At 40.5% G+C, this 21744-nt stretch overlaps 1 protein-coding gene across 3 annotated transcripts in view; it reads right to left on the bottom strand.

Annotated features, from left to right (window-relative positions):
• PCCA (propionyl-CoA carboxylase subunit alpha) overlaps positions 1–21744 on the bottom strand; it is a 346711-nt gene that overhangs the window by 227586 nt on the left and 97381 nt on the right. For all 3 annotated transcript variants that reach the window (XM_043478360.1, XM_043478359.1, XM_043478362.1), the window contains one exon: positions 5250–5286. In XM_043478360.1, coding sequence (XP_043334295.1) covers positions 5250–5286 — 37 coding nt within the window. The remainder of the gene's footprint in view (positions 1–5249; positions 5287–21744) is intronic.

The following is a 21744-nucleotide window of genomic DNA, read 5'->3' on the forward strand; positions in this document are numbered from 1 at the left end:
GAAAGCTGAGCACCGAAGAACTGATGCTTTTGAACTGTGGTGTTGGAGAAGACTCTTGAGACTCCCTTGGACTGCAAGGAGATCCAACCAGTCCATCCTAAAGGAAATCAGTCCTGAATATTCATTGGAAGGACTGATGCTGAAGCTGAAGCTCCAATACTTTGGCCACCTGATGCGAAGAACTGACTCATTTGAAAAGACCCTGATGCTGGGAAAGACTCAGGGAGGGAGGAGAAGGGGACAACAGAGGATGAGATGATTGGATTGCATCACTGACTCAATGCACATGAGTCTGAGTAAACTCCAGGAGTTGGTGATGGACAGGGAAGCCTGGCATGCTGCAGTCCATGGGGTTGCAAAGAGTTGGACACAACTAGCGACTGAACTGAAATGAATATCTGGTATAAAAATTTAGAACAGGTAGTCTCTAAACCTGGTTGTGGGGGAAGTGAGGACTGATAAGGACTGAGTATGAGGGAACCTTCCAGGGTGACAGTAATGTTCAACATCTTGGTGGTGTTTGCAGTATGCATATATCAAAATCAGCAAATACACACTTCAGATGTGTTCATGTTACTGTATACAAAGTTTGCCTTAAAATAACCAAACTGTATACAAACTGAATTAAGTTAATGACATGTATATTCAAGTATTTAGTAGGATGCATACTAGTACTTGCAATGTACTATGAAATGCACCAAAATTTAAATAGTTTAACAAACAAATAAGCAATATAGCAAATTTAGCAAAAGATTAATAATGGAGTTTTTGGTGTTGGGTATATAAGTACCCCGACGCCGGTCTTCCCTGGTATCTCAGTTGGTAAAGAATCTGCCTGCAATGCAGGAGACCCTGTTTCAATTCCTAGGTCAGAAAGTTCCCCTGGAGAAGGGATAGCCTACCCACTCCAGTATTCTTGGGCTTCCCTGGTGTGGCTCACACAGTAAATAACCCATCTGCAATGAGGGAGACCCAGGTTCGATCCCTGGGTTGGGAAGATCTGGAGAAGGGCATTGCAATCCACTCCAGTATTCTTGCCTGGAGAATCTCCACAGACAGAGGAGCCTGGCGGGCTACAGCCCATGGGGTCGCAAAGAGTCAGCCACAAGTAAGCACAGCATAGCACCTATAGGAATACACTATGAAATTCTTTTAAAATATTGTCTGATTGAAATTTTTCAAACTAATACACCAGGAAAAAGTTAACAAGCAAGAAAAATATCCAAAAGTCATGAGTACTTTGCAGAGATTTAGAATAATATGGTTATAAAACAGGGGCTTCTCTGGTGGCTCAGAGGGTAAAGCGTCTGCCCGCAATGCGGAAGACCTGGGTTCAATCCCTGGGTCGGGAAGATGCCCTGGAAAAGGACATGGCAATCCCACTCCAGTATTCCTGCCTGGAGAATCCCATGGACGGAGGAGCCTGGTGGGCTATATATATAGTCCATGGGGTCACAGAGAGTCAGACACGACTGAGCGACTTCACTTTCACTTTCTATAAAACAGAATGACTGACTGGAAATGTGAGAGTGTCTACCCTTGAATATATGACACTTAATCCAAGATATGAAAGATATCAGCAAGAGTGTTCTAGGCTTCGCACCCTATCCCCAAAACTCTTATTCTAAGTTTGATGTGTTCAAGAAAGCTAGTGACTAAAGTATGGTAGTCAAGGAAGGGAGTAGTACAAAATGGGATTGGAGAGAAAGGCAGATGTCAAATCATTCCAGGTTTGTAGTCCCAGAAAGGAATTTTCACTTTATCTAAGTGCAATGGAAAGACATTAATGGGTTTAAAGCAGGGATCGACTGGGTGGGATGAGATGGGGTTGAGTCCTTATTATTTACAGTTTTAAAATATCACACTGACTGCTATGTGAAGAAAGGTTTCAAAGGGTTTAAGAAGAGAAGTAGAGAAACTATTATCATAGTCCCTGTCACAACAATGGTAATTTGGAGGAGAGTGTTGGTAGTCAGGCAGTGAGCAGTGAATATGGGAGAGATGCTGAATGAAGAACTGACAGTATCTATTGATAGAGTGACAACAGGATGACAGGGGAAAGGGCACCAGGCTAGAGCTCGGGGTTTAGTGTTAAGCTTCTGAGTGCGCGGAGTGAAGAAACCGTGGGAGAAGCAGGTTTGGAGTCTGACGACCTGAGGACCAAAAAATTTACACTTAAATTGGGTATGATTTGTAACTGTGAGAAGGCAGGCCAAAGAAAGGAATTAGAATAATCTGGAAGTTGTTAAAGACAGGGTTTAAATTTACCATTTCTTTTTCTTTCAAGAATCAATTTTGGCCTGATTGTATTAAGGACCTTTGATCCAGATCAAACTGTAATGCAAATCAAGCTCACTGACTGCTGTTGTCTATCTCTGGGGTTAAAGATAAACTCGGGATCAATAGGTCTTGTATCTTCAAACTTAGAGAGGTCAAAGGGAGAATATCAGGAATGAGGATGAGGGAGACAAGGAATACCAAAAAACAAGTACATAGAAGTAACATATTAAGTCTTAACTGTCTCTCAGCCTGTTAATGATAAGAGACTATCTGACCCTTAAATTCCACATACAACATGCTTAAGTGCCTCATACTATTTTACACAAAGTGGTAACTCAAATTTTAGCCCGCATCCTCTAATCCTATTAGTTTTACCAAAGTATCTTGAAAAATACATGGTCCCTGGAGCTAAATGAACCTAAATTTAAAGCAGCCCACCACTCAGTAGCTCTGTGACCTTGAGCAAATTACTTACCATTTCTAATTCTGTTTCTTAAATGTAAATGAAAATAATTAAGACGAAAATTAGCATTAGAAATAACATTCACAAAAGTGCCTGCTACTGGGGAAAAAATGCTCCATAAACAAGAGCTACTATTATGCAAAAGACACCTAATTCATCAATGCTCGAGGCAGTAGTTTCCTCCTAGGGCAGCACAAGAGAAAAGAAAAGAAGCATAGATGTGAGAGAGAAGGAAACCACAGAAAAGATCAATTTCATTTTCACCACATAACCCAGAAAGATAGTAAAACAGAAATCTGTGAATAGTTATGACCATCCACAACGTACAAATGGATAGGTTTGAGACGTTTGATTATATTTCAGTTGTTTAGAACAGGGAACAATGTTCAGTTCAACTCCTGGACAAACTCACAAGAAGTCAATGAACTCAAAATGTAGTTAAAATGCGATATATCTCAATAAAATTAGTATAAAAGTGATGAATCGCCAAACAATACAGAAAACCCAGAAACTTTAATAGTATGTAATTTAACTTATTTTAGAAGCTGGCACTTGAGGGAAAAGGTTTTATGGGAGGTCTCGGGAGTGATTCAGAAGGGGTTTTCAGGGGAATTCCAAAAGCTTTATAAAGTTGATGACCCTGCCCTGTTCTTTATTATGTTTTATTTCACCTCAAATTTTATGGCTTCCCTTTCTTTCAGCATAAGCAAAACACTAGCACTCTTACATTTAATAGCCATGATGGCGATCATTCATTTTACAAATGAGAAGAAACAAGTGAGGAAGAATTAGAGGAAAGATAGGAAAGAGGAAGGCCCATAAAGGATGTGCCCAGATATTAAGAAATGAGCCTCAAACTGAAAATAACCTCAGTAAGTATAAAACTGAAGTGGGGTGGGGGGTGTGGTTAAGCACAGCATTAAAATATTAAAGGAAGAAAGCCAAGTGATGAGAACTGGTCAGAGTCCCATTGTGATTAAATGGTTATTTTAAAGGTTACAATTTTTTTTTTTTTAAATTAAGTGGAAGACAAAACATGAAAGAGCAAGGTAAGCAATCTGTCATTTACACAAAGGACATTTTCAAGAGCTGAAGATTCACAATTTAAATTTTGACAAACCAGGGTAATTCAAGATTTTATCCTAATCTCTTTGTATTTCTCAAAAATTCCTCCAAATATTCTCTTTTTGTGTAGATACTACTGTGATATTACTATTATGTCCTATTACATAGATAATAATAATACCTAAAAGAGAACTAGAAAGATAACTTTTGATATTTACAAGTACACACAGAATAAAATTATTTTAGGAGAGTGTCCACAAAAGCCAGCAGATAGGTTATAGCCTCTTAGGTTATGAGGAAAGCCAGTGATTTCAAACCACAGAGAGAAACTGTTGATTTTCTTAAAGACATAAACCCCAAAACAGTCCCATGTAGTTCAACTTATTCAGAATCTAGCAAATCTTCCTGTGAAGTACTGAAATGCTTTTTGAAACTGTTGATGAGCCTGAAGAAATGATTAAATGAAGAGCCGTTACAGTCAGATAAAATAAAATTTTCTGGGGCCTGGTCTCTAGTCCAGGACCTGTATCAGTCAAATCAGCCAAATCAATGCTCTCCGAATGAATAAAATAACTCTAAACAATCAATCTAATGAGAAAACAGGACTAAAGAAATGTTAATGTGGGGTGCTGAAAAGCTTGGCTCTATCAGTCCAGGAATGCTAAGATGCTGGGAATTCCTAGCTATCAAACACTGTCTAATCTCTCTCATATTCCTACAAATTTTTATCAAATGTAAACAAATATGAACTGATTAATACAACACTGCAGTTATTCAACAGTAGTACTAATCCATGATAATGGTAGGCCCTTGCATTTTCTTAATTATCAGGTACTAAAAGTACACTAGTTGTCAAGAGTGCCAGGGATATTTTTGAAAATAAAAAGTCAGGAAGCACTGGCCCAGTGCAATTATACATAAAACAGACAAGTAAAACAGTCATTAAAATGTTCTTCAGTTTACCTTTTACTCCAATATAGAGTATTTTGTTCTAATCACTCACATTCTATTTTCTCTTTCCTAGCAAGATTATAAAGTTGATATTTAACATCTTAGGAAAAGGTAAAAACTTGAAGAGCCTTGTCAAAGAGGAAACCCTCATTTTAATCATGAGTGCCCCTAAGTAACTTGCGGTCAACTCCATATATATAAACTTACATTCCATCCAGTCTCAAGAACAATTGAGACAATTCCTTCTTTTAATTAGCCAGTGACTTCATCTTACAAAAGAACTATCATGAAGGTCAAACTAATCTTTTAAGTTCATATTAATAATAGAATATGGTGATGCTGCTGATAAATTCTTCCAAAGGAACAACTCATTAGAAACCTGAAACTATTAAAGTACTATTTGCTCTCTGGGAATTAGGTATTACATGTTTACTCAACCGTATCTGCTGAAAGACATAGAAACTGGACCAAAGTTAATTTAAGAACTTACCAATTTCCCTTGCAATTCTGACAGCTTCATCTGCATCCTGAAAAAGCAGGAAATGAGACTCAACATTAATCCCATCAGCCATTGCACAATGTCTTTAGGGCAGTCATATATTGCACTACTGTCTCCTCCGATTCATTTAATGTTCAATTTTACAACCTTCTAACTCTTTTCAGTCAGAGAAATGTAAAATTAATACCATAAGTGGAATGTAAATTCTACCTCATCATTATTATATTAAGAAACTCAAAGCAGTTGGAAATGAGCTGGCAGGAAGCACTACCAGAAATGCCAAATGATTTGGTGCAGTGGCTGGAATTTAAGGGCAGAATTTAGATGTTTACAATCAATACTGAATCATAAATCAGATCATTAAAGCTTGTCCACAGCCAGCTTGTTTCTGTCTCTGATATTTATACGTCATGTTTTCCTTGATTCTGTCAGCAGGGGGAGTTGATTCTCTATTGTTTGGGAGGAGCTCGACAGATTTTCCAGAAATAAAATAACTAAATTTCCAGTATCTATAGGAATTGCCAATTGTTCCCCTCAAAAAAAATTCCTTTAGTAATCTCCATTACCTTTTTTCTCATCCTTTTTTCGGGTACATAATTTTATCTTTACCAGTTGCACCTTGTTAATAGAAATTTAAAGTCTTAAATTCCATGAACTATCTAGTGGGGGGAAAACTTCTCAAAAGCCATGAAAAGGAAATGCATTCTAAAACAGCCCACAGTAACACTGTAAGTCAACTTTATTTCAATAACAAATAAAACAGTACAAGGTAAGAGTTTATGAATGCAAGGATTAGTCATTGCTAAATAGCCACCAATGCTATTGAATGCACAAAAACTTGCCTTGAATCTAAACTATTTCATTGATCATTAACCCTCACCTAACACACCCAGCATAGGACACTCCTGATACATTTCCCCCATAAACAGCAAAGGAAAGCTGAAAAGATGTTAAATTCAAGTAAATCCTAGTAAATTTAACTTTTTAAATAATTTGGTGACATAAACTATCACAAGGAATGACGATAATGTTTTGAAACCACTGGCTGGTAAGATAGCCTGAATTTTCAGAAAATAAACTATCAAAGTAAATGCTGGTGTTTTTTTTAAGCTTTTACATTAATACTTTATAAAAATGTAGAGTAACCAAGTCAGAATCCTCCTCTCAAAATGGGGGGCGGGGGATGTTTATAACTGGTTCATTCATGTCTAATAAAAAAAAAAAAAATCTTCCTTAAAAGTCTTCAGTACCTAATAACATCCCCTGAATAAGGAGGTTGGCAGGGGAAGTTGTCAGAAAAATTTAATTTCCTTTCATTAGCCAGTCTGCTCCACAAATAGGTGCTTGTTAAGTTCAAAGCGGTCCTGAAAGCGACATCAGTTTTAAGTCTTTTTTTTTTTTTTAAACTCCAAGCAGTCACATCTGCTAATGAGATTTTCCAAATAACAATTGTTTTCAAGTCAGAGATAAATCTATACTTCCCATTCTATCCCCTCCCCGAAAAAAAAAAAAAAATCAAGGTTTACTGCTTTATCACACCTTGCTGTTTTCGCTGACCCTACATTCTCCAAATTTTAGCTTAAAGGGATAAAATTCCATGAAAAGGGTCATTTAAGAATGTTAGTGGTTTCCACACATTGAGTTTGAAGGTTCTTTGTTCAAGCCACTGACAGTTATTGGAGAATACTTCCCCTTAATAGCCTCTCTGTCAGGAAGTGTTAAACCTGCCAAATGCAGACAATTAGTGCCTCTCGAACAAAATACAGGAAGAGTGCTGGCTGATGGAGACTGGATTATAAGAAGTCTAGAAGGAAACTTTTAACGTGTCTTTTCTTTCAAACGTGTAATAGTATATTTGCAAAAGATATTCAAAGAAAAAAAAATAAACCCTGGTATCTAAAATGTTCATTACCTCGAGAGAACAGGCAAATATTAGCTCATTAGTAATATTTTAACATGCATTTATATATAAATATTATGGGGATGGACTGTGTACAGAGAGAGGTAACATTTACACAAAGCAAAACTTCCAAAAATTCTTCAGCTGCTACAAATCCAACTCTTGTATAAACAACCACAAAATAATCTTGTGTCTTAACTAATCAGTAACGCTTAAGTTATCCTACTGCAAAAAGCAAATTCACTAAATGACCTTCCAAGTAAAATCAGTCTTTAAAATTAGCTTTTCACTAGTCATTCAGTCACTGCAGAATTATTTTGTTGAGAACATATTATGTACTAGACACTAAAAACCTCTATTACTAGTTTTAATAATAAACTATTAAGTATACCTGGCTCCAATATGTTATTCCAGCACACAGTTTATATATTTATAAAACTACTTTAAAGGGATAAAAAGCCCGATATAGTTCAAAATTCAATGGCACTGACACATCCAAGTGCAACTCCCTTGTGGGGCTGAAAGGGAGGGAGGCTGACAGCCGCTCAGTCGTGTCTGACTCTTTGCAACCCCCGTGGACTCTAGTCCGCCAGGCTCCTCTATCAGTGGGATTCTCCAGACAAGAATACTGGAGCAGGTTGCCATTTCCTTCTCCAGGGGATCTTCCCGACCCAGGGATGGAACCAGGGTCTCCCGCACTGCAGGCAGATTCTTTACCATCTGAGCCACCAGGGAAGCCCTCCCTACAGGGCTAGAGGTAGAAAAACATTTCTTAGTAAAAAGAACTAAATCAACAACATCTTTAGACCAACAGTCATCAGGAAAACTGGGCAAAGGATTAAGTAAGAAGTTTATCTTAAATGAAATTTAAAAGGATAACATATAAAATATGTTCAACTTTAGTCACAATTACGAGACACTACTTTTCATCCACCAGAGTTTGAGAAGAGCCCAGAGCAGTGATCTGAAGGAGAACTAGCACTACTCTCCCTACTGGGTATAATCTTTTTAAAAAGAAACAGTCAGAATCTACCAAAAATTTGAGGGCATACATCTTTTGACCCAGAAATTTCATTTTGGAGAAGTTATCCTACAGATACACTCACATGCATGCACAAAGAGATATATATAAAGACATTTATTATTTTCACTTGGTTGGTGGTGGTTTGGTAAGGAAAGAAAATCAGAAGGAAAAAAAACAATTTAAAAGGCCTTAACTAAGGGAACTGGTAAACTGGTACCATAAATGGTACACATATCAACATGGAATACTATGCAGCCTTTGAAAAAATGAGGTTGCTCCATATGTTCTTCTTCATCCATTTGTGCATTAATTAGGAAAATATTTACTGGGCAATATTACATAAAATAGATTTTGCCCTCACGGAACATACAGCCGAATAAGAGAAACAGAGAAGAGAGTAAACAAATCAACTAGGACTTGAAATAAATGTTACATGGAAACCAAAGGGACAGAGGGAGCCATTAGGAGGAAGAATCATTTTAGAAAGACTGCTCAGACAGGGGACTTCCAAAGTAAAATTTAAACTGAAACCCCAAGGGAACGGCAGTTAGCCACCATGGGAAGATTAAAAAGAAAGAATTCTAGACAAAAGGAACAACATGTATGAAAACCCCAGACTAGAAAGCTCGGTACAGATGCACAGTAAGGATGTGGCAGAAAAGCGCAGGAGGAGGCATCAATACAGGTAGAAGGTGTGGTCTGTTCTGACAGGACCTTACGGGATTCGGTCCCGGTTCAAATGCCTTGGCACTAGGCAGGAGAAAGATGGTTCAGATTTACGTTTCAAGAAGATAACCCTCACACACTAAAGAGATGCAAAATATGACATACACTGTGGGAGGAAAGGAAAGTTAGAGGACAACAAACAGCACGTGGCCTCATCTGCCTTAAGACAGAAAACCATACATCAATGCTTATAAAAACTTAACGTATGGACATATTAAAGAACTCAGCTTGAGTTACTGCTCAAAAATAGGACTGAAAGCTGGGGGGAAAGGGGGAACTTTACGTCTCATTGCATACCCTTAGGTTCACATTGAACTTTAAAAAAAAAAAACCATAAAGATAAAAATTTCACACTACGTTCATAATTCAAAAATTAAATCAGGGCTTCCCTGATGGCTTAATGGTAAAGAAGCTACCTGCCAATACAGGGGACACAGGTTCGATCCCTGGTCCAGGAAGAGCTCACACGCCGGGGGACACCTAAGCCCATGCGCCACAACTATGGAGCCAGAGCGCTAGAGCCTGGGAGCCGCCCCGAGAGAATCCACTGCAGTGAGAAGCCCCAGCACCCCGACACAGAGCAGCCCGGCTCACCGGAACCAGAGAAAGCCCAGGCGCGGAAACAAAGACCCAGCGGAGCCACAGATAAAACAAACCCTGTTTAGAAAGCCAATCCGCCACACCTGAGGCAGTCATTCAAACGATCTTCCTAGTGATTTCCAGAGCACTAACTGTTAACAAAACACAGTGGTGGTGGTGGTTTAGTTGTTCAGTCATGTCCAACTCATGAGACCCCCACAGACAGCCTCCCAGGCAAGGATACTGGAGTGGGTTGCCATTTCCTTCTCCAGGGGATCTTCCCGACCCAGCGATTGAATCTGGGTCTCCTGCACTGGCAGGTGAGTTCTTCACTGCTGAGCCACCAGGGAAGCCCCACAAAATGTAGTATATTCCCAATATCTGCTTTGAATTTTCATGACTTCTCACTGCCTCAGAGCCAAATTTCAGCTCCTCCACTCGGCTTCTATACTAGTTCCTGTCATTCTGAGCCACCAGTCCATTCTAGACTCTCTATCCCAATGCCAGGCACTCTCTCCAGCCTTTCCTCAACCAACTTGGCTCAGCCAGAAACTCTGTTCGCCTTCACCAAACCAACTCATAGTACTGTATGTCCCACACTGGGCCCTGAAGGCACAGGAGAGAAAAGGAAAGGCTCCTCTGTAATTGTAAAAAATTATAATATTACAGCCCAGCCCTCGTGCAATCTGTATCAGGACTTCCCTGGTGGCTCAGACGGTAAAAGCATCTACCTGCAATGCGGGAGACCTGGGTTCGATCCCTGGGTTGGGAAGATCCGCTGGAGAAGGAATCTATAGCCTAGAGGAAAAGACAGATCTTAAACATGACTGCGCAGCAGCTAAGAAATCAGCACGGAGAGGCGTGCTGCAGCAGCACAGAGGGCAGGCGACCACAGGGGACCTCGAACTCAAAAAACGGTCTCAGGAGGCTGCTCAGACGCAGTGACTTTGAAAAGAGACCTAGGAAATGAAGTCACAGTGGGACACACTCAAGGAGGCTGGGGCCTGAGAGTCAGCCCACTGCGGAGTGAGGCAAGGCCTCACGAAAAAGCAAGAACTCCAGCTTAAGAGCAAGGAAATGAGGGGAATTGCTTTGGCAGCCTTTGGCAGACTTTTAGCACAGAATTTACTTATTATTTGTGTATTGTCTTACCCTGTGTAGCCCCTGATCCCAATAAAATGCAAGCTCCAGAAGAGGAGAAATCTCTGTCCCGTTTGCTCAGCGATATATTTTCAGTGCCTAGAACAATGCCTGGCACATGCAAGAAACAGCTGTTGAGTGAAAGACCGAATGAAGGAAGGAACAGATGAATTCTTTAGAGAGAGGTGAAAGGGATCTGTGGAGTCCAGCCGGGAAGCGGCAGTCTAGGTGAGAGACAAATGACTATTTTCTCTTAAAGTGAGGGGTGCTTGCTTCGAGCTTCACCTAGACATCACTCTCTTTAGAAAGCCTCTCCAGTCCGATGCCAGGTTAGGCGTCATTGCCCTGTGATCACATTACACTCTGTCCCTCCATTAGGACGGCCCCTGCCACACTTCATCTCCAGGAGCGCCGTGACTAGCTCACTCGCTCTCTCTGCTGAATCCCCAGAGCTTAGCAAATCAACACAGTACTTGTTGAATGAATAAACAACCATCCATCAGCCTCCAAAGAAATCAGTCTGTTGTGACAAGACGATCCCCTGAATGACTGACTCCAGTGCCAACAGCACTTCTCATCTCAGGAGCATCGACGTCAGAAGGGGGTGAACCTGCATCCAGAGAGACGGAGCGGCTGGTCCAAGCTCCCGTATCTGAGTGATACACAGGAAGGGGGTGCTGTGCACTCATCAGGAGCAGGGGCTCAAGAGCCAGACAGGCTCTGGTTCTGCCCTAACATTTTGATGAATGAAATACCTTCGACACCAGGCAAAACCAACTCCGGGTATTGACCCTCACGTCTTAATTCTCAGTCAGGCACTTTTCTCACTGTATCAAACAATTTCAAGTTTTGAAACTTATGTTTTCAAAAAAAAACCTACTCCTAAAAAGGAATATATAATGCTATCCATATAAGGATTTTTAAATAAACATTTCATTAATTTTTTTAAAAAAGTCAAACTTTACGTGGTAGTTACCTTTCAAAATGAAGGGTCACAGTTTGAGTTATACTAAAAAGTAATAGAAAGCAGGTACACCTCAACTTAAAGATATTAAACTTTATTTGATAAAAATGTAAAATAAGTATTAAACTTCATTTTACCAAATACATTTTGCCCTTTACTTATACAAAATAAATCTCTTTTAAGCAGAACATCCTTACTTCTTTTACTTCACAAACTTGGCAATATTTGAAGAAAAAGTAGTATTGATTCTGTTCAACACTTTTACTTTAGAACATCCTTAAGACAGTCCTCACATCTCTCAAGTGGACACTAATCCCCTTGAAATGGAAAAAGAGCCAAATATGAAAATTTCAACAGAAAGAACAAAACAAATTTGATGCTATTGCTTCCCTTAATTTTCAACTGAAGTATCTACAATATTTTTGTTTTAATATCGAAGCATTAAGAAAACACAGAAAAGTACAAAGATAAAAGAAAAACATATTAAGAATAGTAATAATCCTGATGACTTCAACTCAAGAGGTAGGAGAAATGATCCAATGACATTACTTGATTTTCTTCCTTAAGCAATAAAAATTCCTGTCATTCATTCTGTAATCCCAACCTGTCTTGAACTAAACTCAGTTTCTAAAGTTATTTAATGCATGGAAATACTGATGAGGAAAGCATTAAGCTATAAATTCTAAAACAGCAGTTCAAGAAATGGAGAAAGAGGAAAGAAGCCAACAGAACCAGTAATCATTTCTTTTACTCCTTTATTTTAGCACAACTTGCATTAAGTGAGCTTTATCATCCAACCCAAGAATAAAACAGTGAAAAATTCTGTTTTACAGAGAATATGGTGGGAAGGGTAAGTGATGTTGCTATAACCAAGTAAGTGAAAGTGAAATTGCTCAGTCTTGTCCGACTCTTTGCGACCCCATGGACTACAGCCTACCGAGGCTCTTTCCATGGAATTTTCCAGGCAAGAGTACTGGAGTGGGTTGCCATTTCCTTCTCCAGGGGATCTTCCGGACCCAGAGATCAAACCTGGGTCTCCTGCATTGCAGGCAGATGCTTTACCATCTGAGTCACCAAGGAAGCCCTAAGTAAGTAGATCACAAACATGTAAAAAGAAACTAAAAAAAGAACTGGCTGCCTTTTCTTGCAAGCCTAATATACCTGCTGGGTTTCCCTGGTAGCTCAGCTGGTAAAGAATCTGCCTGCAATGCAGGAGACTCCAGTTTGATTCCTGGGTCGGAAAAATTCCCTAGAGAAGGGACAGGCTGCCCACTCGAGCATTCTTGGGCTTCCCCGGTGGCTCAGACAGTAAAGAATCCGCCTGCAGTGCAGGAGACCTGGGTGTGATCCCTGGGTTGGGAAGATCCCCTGGAAGAGGGCATGGCAACCCACTCCAGGGGAGAATCCCATGGACAGAGGGGCCTGGCAGGCCACAGTCCAGATGCAACTGAGCAACTAACCACAGTGTACCTGTTAATGGTCTTCAGCACCCACCTGTGAGGCAGGGAGGCCCAGTAGCTAAGAGCAAAGATGCTGGGGCCAAAAGGCATGGGCTTCGATGAGGACTCATTGATAGTGAACGTGTTACCTACCAGTGGGCCTCTCTGGAATTAGGTTTTCTCATCTGTAGGATGGACACAGTATCTCATAGGGGTTATTAAGAAGATGAAATCAGTAACGGATGAAACACAATAGAACAGAATCTGGGAAGAAGTAAGCACTCAGGATGGTAAATCTGATAAAATGGGCCACCCAGACCCCCAACTATCAAGTGTGGTTCTCTCCTGCCTGGCCCTGGGTGTTCTATCCTGGGATCATCACTCATTCTGAAACTGCATGTTACAGAATACAGAACTAATACTGGTGCTACAACACTTCAAAAAATGTGTCTAGGGAACCTCCAGTGCACTTGCCTGGATCAGCTGATCTGCGCACTCTTCCAAGTGGGTGAGCAGGGCTTGTCTTGGGTGGGGAAGGGAAGGAAAATCTGTAACAAAGACGCAGATTCAAATAGTCCTCCTTGACACCGAACACCCCGTTTCCTTCTACAGTGATGCTGGTGTCAAACACCACCTCCACCATCTGCGAGTCAGACCACACCTCTCCTCCCTCTCTCACCACAGCCAGCCTACTTACCAACCCCAAATTCTGGGCTCACTGGACGCGAGCCCTGCTACTCATCCCTACGGGAAGCTATCTGGGAGTTTACTTACATCAGCTGGTTTTTGAACAAAGTATTGACTGCTTTTGAAGAAAAAAAAAATCACTGCTTCAAGACATTATGGGGGAATGTTCTATCTGCGCACAAAAAGCTATACACCCTCAGTTCAGTTCAGTCACTCAGTCGTGTCCGACTCTCTGCGACCCAGCAGACTGCAGCACGCCAGGCTTCCCTGTCCATCACCAACTCCTGGAGCTTAATACCCCCTCAAGTCATATACAAAAGTAAAGCAGAACTTCCAACAATCCTGGGTTCAAGAAATAGGCTCCGCTGACGTGTTTTCCAGATGACTCCGAGTCAGACAGAAGACTCTTTCTGCTTAATTTATTTGCAAATCTAAATTTTAGCACACATTTCTCTAATTGTAAAACAGCGTAATAAACATGGCTGAATGAATCTTTTTTTTTTTTTCCAGAAAATATAAAGCCTCTGAAGAAGCATAATCAGGAAAGTTACTCTTGGTTTAACAGGGAAAAAGGATACTGATATCTAACAGAATACTTTTTGATTACTAGGAAAGAGCTTTTCTTTTTTGGTTTTCTAAATGATTCCCTTCACACTAGTTTTTTGTAGTTATTATTTGGCTTTCTACTAAAGCAAAAGTGCAGTGTTGAAAATCTGGCTAATGAGGTGATAAAAATAATTACTACTGTGAACCTACAGTACTAACCTCGTTCAACTACGTTACCATAACTCTGAGATGCAAATATTACTGTTCTCTCTTACAGAACAACAGAAACTCAGATAAGTTTAACAAATATCCCAGGAAAAAAGTAGGTATTAGAACCAAACAAAGCAATTTGACCACTGGTGGTTCCTCCCTCTGCTTCACCCCTGACATCTAAGGGATCATGAAATAATCAACCTCCAGCGTTTCCCCACACTGCCTACTTGGCTCCATCCTAACACCTTACTTTAGGCCCCCATCATTTCTTGTCTGGATTAAAGGAAATGCATTCTAATTGGCCCACCAACCTCAATCAAGCTTTGCACTGTTCTAATCCATTTTCCACATCACAAATGTAAATAAGTTTTCTAATTCCACAATTTTGATCATGTTAGCTCTTCTACATGAAACCAGAGACTCCCAAAGCCACAAAAATGATACCCAAGCACAGCATTCGAGGCCACACGTGGGCTCAGTCACTCATTCGTGTCCAACTCTGCAACCCTACGGACTGTAGCCCACCAGGCTCCTCTGTCCGTGGGATTTCCCAGGCAGGAATGCTGGAGTGGGCTGCTGTTTCCTCCTCCAAGGGAATCTTCCCGACCCAGGGACCGAACCCACCTCTCCTGTGTCTTCTGTGCTGCGGGTGGATTCTTTACCACCGAACTACCAGGGAAGCCCCGAGACCACACATATCTGGACCCTGATTATCTGTTCGGCCCCGTCTTACTGCAGCCCCTCACAGGGCATCCCCACAGTTTTTTAAAGCTCCCGTGGCTGCCCAGCTCTGACAAGGTATTTTCCCTGACCATAATGGTGCGTTTCCATCATTAGCCTGACTTTTTTAGCTAGCTCACTGCTACTCAGACTTCAAGTATTACTTAAATATCCTTCCCGTGGACGTTCTGCCGTGACGCCCTGAAACGAGGTTAGGGGCCCTCCTACATGGGCCCCACACACTCTTAGCCTCACGTTATCAGAATGTATTAAATTGCCTGTCTACTTGTAGGTCTCCCTGAGGGGAGATGAAGCTCTTTGAATTCAGGGTCTGTGGCTGGTTGTTTTTTTTTTCGTTATTGTTGCTGTTTGGTTAAACAAGTAGCTGGGATTCCAACCCTGTCTACCAGGGGCTTCAGAAAAACACTCTTCACTCTGTTCTCAAGCCCCTGAGATCTGGTTAGTGAGATACTGAATACAATGAAAGGCAAATACTTGATACCAGATGAGGACCTGAACACTTGACTACTTTAAGTAACACTTGAACATAACATTAGTTTCTCTCTCATGAAAACAGCAACTCAAGAACAAGACAAAAGGAAATCATTCCAGAAGACTCCTTAAGTACAACACACAATAGTTTAAAAGAACGTGGTAAACCATCTCCATGGAACCTCCAAATAACATTCAATTATTCAAACAGAAAAGGAACAAAGGTTTTAAAGAGAGATATAACAAACTGAAACCACATTAGTCTACTCAAGCACTTGGAGGGGGAAAAGGCAGAATATAGTTGCCAAGAAAAAGAACTGCCTTAAAAATACCACAGATCAAGGCGGGGGAAGAAAGAATGGATTTTAAAAAGATGGAATAAACTACAAGGTATTCCAAAAATTTACACTGTTTATCTACATCAGCAAACCTCTACCTGCATAAATACCATCAAAAGCAATCTTTTACCTAACAAATCTAAACTACAAAATGTGAAAATTAGTGTAGTTTCAAATTAAAGTGGAGTTACTACAGGATTCTAAAATAATCATTTAAAAGAAAAAAAAAGTATCACTTCTTATATCAGAAATAATTAAAAGCAAACTAGAAATAAAACTAGTATTAAAATGTATCTGAAAAACAAAAGGGTATTCCTTAAAATTATTTTTTAAATATTTATCTGAAAACTATATCCTACAGATTCAATTGCAGCTTAACAAATTCATTCAGACAAGATGTGTTTGGAACTGTACACTACAGTCAAAGTTAACACAGGCAATGAAAATCCATCATTATTTAAGAGTATTAAGAGGATCTTAAAAATCACCTAAGGCATACAAGGAGACAATAGTGAAAAGACAGTGGATTTCTTTTCCTCAAATTTTCTACTTTTCCCTATTTTCCAAATTAACAGAGGTTGGAAATTCAAATACAGTTTGCCGAGTGAAGCCTCCCTGAAAAGAAAACCAAGAACACCTGTTGATGAAGCAAAACCAAGCTTACAATTAATAATACCTACTTCAGTAAAGGACACCATCATTTTGATGCAATTCTGGAGGTTTCACTGGGATCAGTTCAAGTCCTGCTAAAAGTCACAGTTCAAGATCCCAGCTTCAAAAATCGCAATGTTCCTCTGATACCCACAGAGGCCCCCACCCATGGATCTCCCCAACCACAATATGGAGAAAAATTTCACATTGGGGAGAGCTCCAGAAAAACCAACATTTTTTTGTTCCAAGCCCATAAGACCAAGTTCACTGGGAAACAGACGAGCGTGGGACCTGTAAGTCCACCTTCACGCAGGCTCCAGGAGCCAGTGAGTTCAGAAGGTCTCAAGGGTATTCAAACAGGACAAAATCTGCCTGGAAACCCATATCAAAACTTTAAGGACTTTCCCCTGTTTTTTGTCCGTGGGAGCCTGGGGCTGGTAGATCTCCCTTCCAAATGCTCAGCCACCAAGGCCCTGCACATAGTCAGGTCTCTGATAAGAGATGGCCAACCATGATTTGATAAGCCAGTATAAGACGTTCATAGGAGGTCTGTCTCAGGCTGCCTGTGCTGTGAGTCAGACTGCTTCTCGTCAAACATATTAAATCTGTAACTCAAACTCCTGTTCTTATCTTTCTACATGGCATGATTTCACCAAGCGTAATTTAGAATTACAACAGATTCTTTCGAAAGCTTTTGGTATGAGTGGTTCATTTGAGAGGCAACTTAAGAAAAAACAGGGGTTTGCAAACTCTTAAACATCTAGTTTCGCATTTTTTAAATCAACATGAAGACACTAACAGAAGAAATTCAAACGCCAAATTTGCTTCCTTATGAAATTCACAGGGAAGACAAGGTTCATAGAGAACAGCAAAGGCACAGAAAAAGCCAAATGAAAAATGCAAAAAACTTACAACTGTCTCAAACCTACTAGTCTTTATCCTGCTCTTCCTGTTCCTCTATTCCATGTTTCTCCACCTTCCCCTGCCCTGTTCTTCCTTCCTCTGACTTGTTGCTGTCCTTTTCTCCTGGCTGACCAGAAACTTCTCAACGAGGGCAAGTTCTATGGCTGAAGTAAACCTCGGTCCCATTCTGAACTGAGAGGCATTACCAAAGATTTCCCAAAGCCTCCACAAAACAGAAGTTTATGGAGAAACAGAGTATTCTAGGAGTGTATAATCTAAGGTACCCAAGTTTATATCAACTGGTTCATACTGCTAGCAAGAGCCTCAGACAGAAAATACTGGATTAATGGGGAGAAGAGGAAGATCCTGAGAGTGACTTGAGACCCCTAACCATATAAAAACAGAGGTTTAGAAAAACTGTACATGATGGGCAAGGTCTTTGGGAGACTACCACCAAAATCTGCCCTGTGAAGTTAGATTGGACTCTAATGCAGTTCTGCTGGCAGAGAGAGCAAAGTCCTCTGGAGACATTAGAGATGGGTCTTTAATGCCCTTAGACAGGATTCAAGGGGAGACCCCAAAGCACTTGCAACCCCAGCTCTCTCTTCACGTTTTGTGAGCAGCCTTAAACCAGCAATGGGAAATTTCATGAACAAAAACTGGATGGAAAATAGCCACACTTTCAGGTCTTCAATTTCATACTATACATTTTAAAGGAGCCTCAAAAAAAAAAGCAGAATAAGGCCCAGAATAAACTAATGCCCTTACAGATAAAATCAGATGCTCCCATTTCAGATATTAATATAGTCTTCTGACAAAGACACCAGCAGATTTTGTAACCAGAAGTGACAATCAGTAAAGAATTGCTTGGTATTAGCCAAGATAATGAAGGAAAAGACTATAATATAGACAGGGTTTCAAAAGTGAATCAAGTACCCATTTCACCCATCAACTCAAAAGGAGAAATTTCAATAATTACTAATTATTGATACTGCTGGTCCACTATCAACCTTAAATCCCACCATTGTTACACAAGCCCTCTCTGAGTGTCAACAAAGTACTCAGATAACGGGTATCTCTAATACTTGTCACGTGTTCCATGTACCAGCACCCAGCTTTGAATCTTTATTCAAGGAACATTCTGGAGAAGGAAATGGCAACCCACTCCAATATTCTGGCCTGGAAAATCCCATGGACGGAGGAGGCTGGCAGGCTACTGTCCATGGGGTCACAAAGAGTCAGACACAATTGAGCAACTTCACTTCTCCTTTCTCCTATGAGACACTATACTCATTGACTCATAAAAGAGAACGCAAATAGAACTTTTAGATCAAATGCTCTCCTAATGACCTCTTCCTTGAACTCCCGAGGACTCTGCTACTCATCAAGACAAAATTAATTTGGACCCCAAGCCCAAACTGAATATCTCAAGAAGGCCAGATTTCTTGTTTTATATATATAATGTATGTATGTGTGTGTATATATATATATACATACACACATACCATTATACTGGCTGAATAGATCAAGGCTCAGAAAACCTCTACCCAAATGCTAGGCTTTCCTGGTGGCTCAGATGGTAAAGAATTTGCCTGCAATGAAGGAGACCCGGGTTCAATTCCTGGGTCAAGAAGATCTTCTGGAGAAGGAAATGGCTACCCACTTGAGTATTCTTGCCTGGAGAATTCCATGGACAGAGGAGCCTGACAGACTACAATTCACAGAGTCAGAGAGTCGGACATGACCGAGTAACTAACACATTCAAACTCTCTGAGATGAGAATGTAAGGAAGGACGAAAACCCAATAGCTGACAGCCTAATCAAGAAGACACTTATCATGCTCTTCTTGGGGTCTTTCAAGGCTGGAATCAAGGTATGGGCCAGACAGCATTTTCATTTAGAGGCTCAACTGGGAACAAATTCAACATCATTCAAGGGCCTGGCAGAATTTATTTCCTTGTGGCTGGAGAACTGATGGCCCCCCTTTCTGCTGGCTCGGAATGGAGATCACCTTCACTTTGATCCTTGGACGGTGTCTGCCATTCACTGCTGTGTGACTTTCCTCAACATGGCTGCTGCCTTCATCAAGCCAACACCTAGAATCTGTTCTCCAGTCTCCCAGAAAGGAGTCTTTTAGGATAAAACACAATTACAAGGAGTGACACTCAATTACTCTGCCCTATTAAAGCAAGTGAAAGCAGTGATATTTCATCACCTTTGCCATATAATGTAACTTAATGAAGGGAGTGACATGCCATCACCCTTTGCCATAGTCTTTGAGTGAGGGAGGCGAGGCAAACTGACGAAGAGGGGATTACACAAAGGCGTGGATGCCGGGAAGGTCCTCAAAAACTTAAACACAGAATTATCACATGACTCAGCAATTCTACTCCTGAGTATATATCCAAAAGAACTTCAAACAGATATTCAGCAATATACCTGCACACAAATGCTCACAGCGACAATATTCACAATCACCAAAAAATAGAAATAATTCAAATGTCCACTAACCAATAAATACATCTCTTACAGAAACAAAAACAAGCCAAAAAAAACACAAAACCCCAGTGGTATTGTCATGCAAGGGAATATTATTCATCCATAAAATCAGGAATGAAATACTGATGCATGCTACAACACGAATCCTGTATTGTTTCACTTACTATTAAGCATATTTAAAATTCTTATTTTCATATACAGTAGTTACAGTTATAGAAGATTTAATTTCCTTGTAGGTTCAAATTGTCTGGTGAAATTCTTTATATGTTTAGCTATTTTCTCCACATTTCCCCCAAATTTCTTTAACACAGTAGTCACACTTATAGTCTTTTCAGCCAATTTTAGTGTCGAGTGAGAGCACATGAGGGTCTATTCTAATGTCTGTTTTACTGTTTCTCTTGGTTTTTAGTAGTTATGTGTTCCCCTCTTTCGGTGCGTCAAATAAATAGGCACTAAATGACAGATAATTTATATACAACGGTGTGTGTATAAACTGTATCCCCTTGAACACTATTCATCCAACAAATATTCAGCCAGCACTCACTGTGCCAGGGACCATGTGCAAGTGATGCAGTAAAAACAGCACAACCTTTGTTAGCAAGCAGCTTACTACCCAGAGGCAGATACTTAACCCACCGCTATGATGGGCAAAAGGGCCTATAAAACGAGGTTGCTGCTATACATCTTCCCTCTGTTACCTCCTCTCTCCCTGGATCACTCCAGTCACGTAATTCCACACTGTTTACTCAACATCAAGTACTCTTTAACCTCAATACTTTGGCACTTGTGAACAGTTCCTACTCAGTAAACCTTGTTTTTCTCCCTGATTATCACATGGCACGCCCTGTGACGGCCTTAGATGGCTTGCAAAACCTCGCTAAAAAATGTGAATAAACTCTACCCTAGAGCATGCCCTTTCCCCGTTCCCTGTCCTATGTTTCTTATTTTTTATGTATTGTTTGCCTCCTTCGATAGCGTATGTTCTATGAGGGCAGGAATGGTTTGGTGGTTTTGGTCTATTTTGACCCCTACTATATCCAGGCACTTCAAACAATGTTAGACAAACGGCATGCACTTGTTAAATACCTACTGAATAGACGAGGAAATAGTTTTAAACACGACAAACCAAGTATAGGGTTGCTGTTGTTCAGTCACTCAGCTGTGTCCAACTCTTAGCGACACCACTGCCTGAAGCTGTCTTTCACCCCAGCTGCCCTATCCTTCACTGTCTCCTGGAGTTCACTCAAACTCATGTCCACTGAGTCACTGATGCCATTCAACCAGCTCATCCTCTGTTGCCCCCCTTCTCCTCCTACCTTCCATCTCTTCCACTGAGTTGGCTCTTAGCATCAGACAGCGAAAGTACTGGAGTTTCAGCTTCAGCATTAGTCCTTTCAATGAATATTCAGGGTTGATTTCCTTCAGGATTGACTGGTTTCATCTGTGTGCTAAGAGACTCCTAAGGGTCTTCTCCAGCACCATGATTAGAAAGCATCAATTCTTTGGCACTCAGCCTTCTTTATGGTTCAACTCTCACATCCATACATGACTACTGGAAAAACCATAGCTTTGACTATACAGACCTTTGTCAGCAAAGTCATGTCTCTGCATTTTAATATGCTGTCTAGGTTGGTCATAGCTTTTCTTTCAAGGAGCAAATGTCTT

The sequence above is a fragment of the Cervus canadensis genome, chromosome 9 (assembly GCF_019320065.1).
Source record: "Cervus canadensis isolate Bull #8, Minnesota chromosome 9, ASM1932006v1, whole genome shotgun sequence".
NCBI classification, from domain to species: Eukaryota; Metazoa; Chordata; class Mammalia; order Artiodactyla; family Cervidae; genus Cervus; species Cervus canadensis.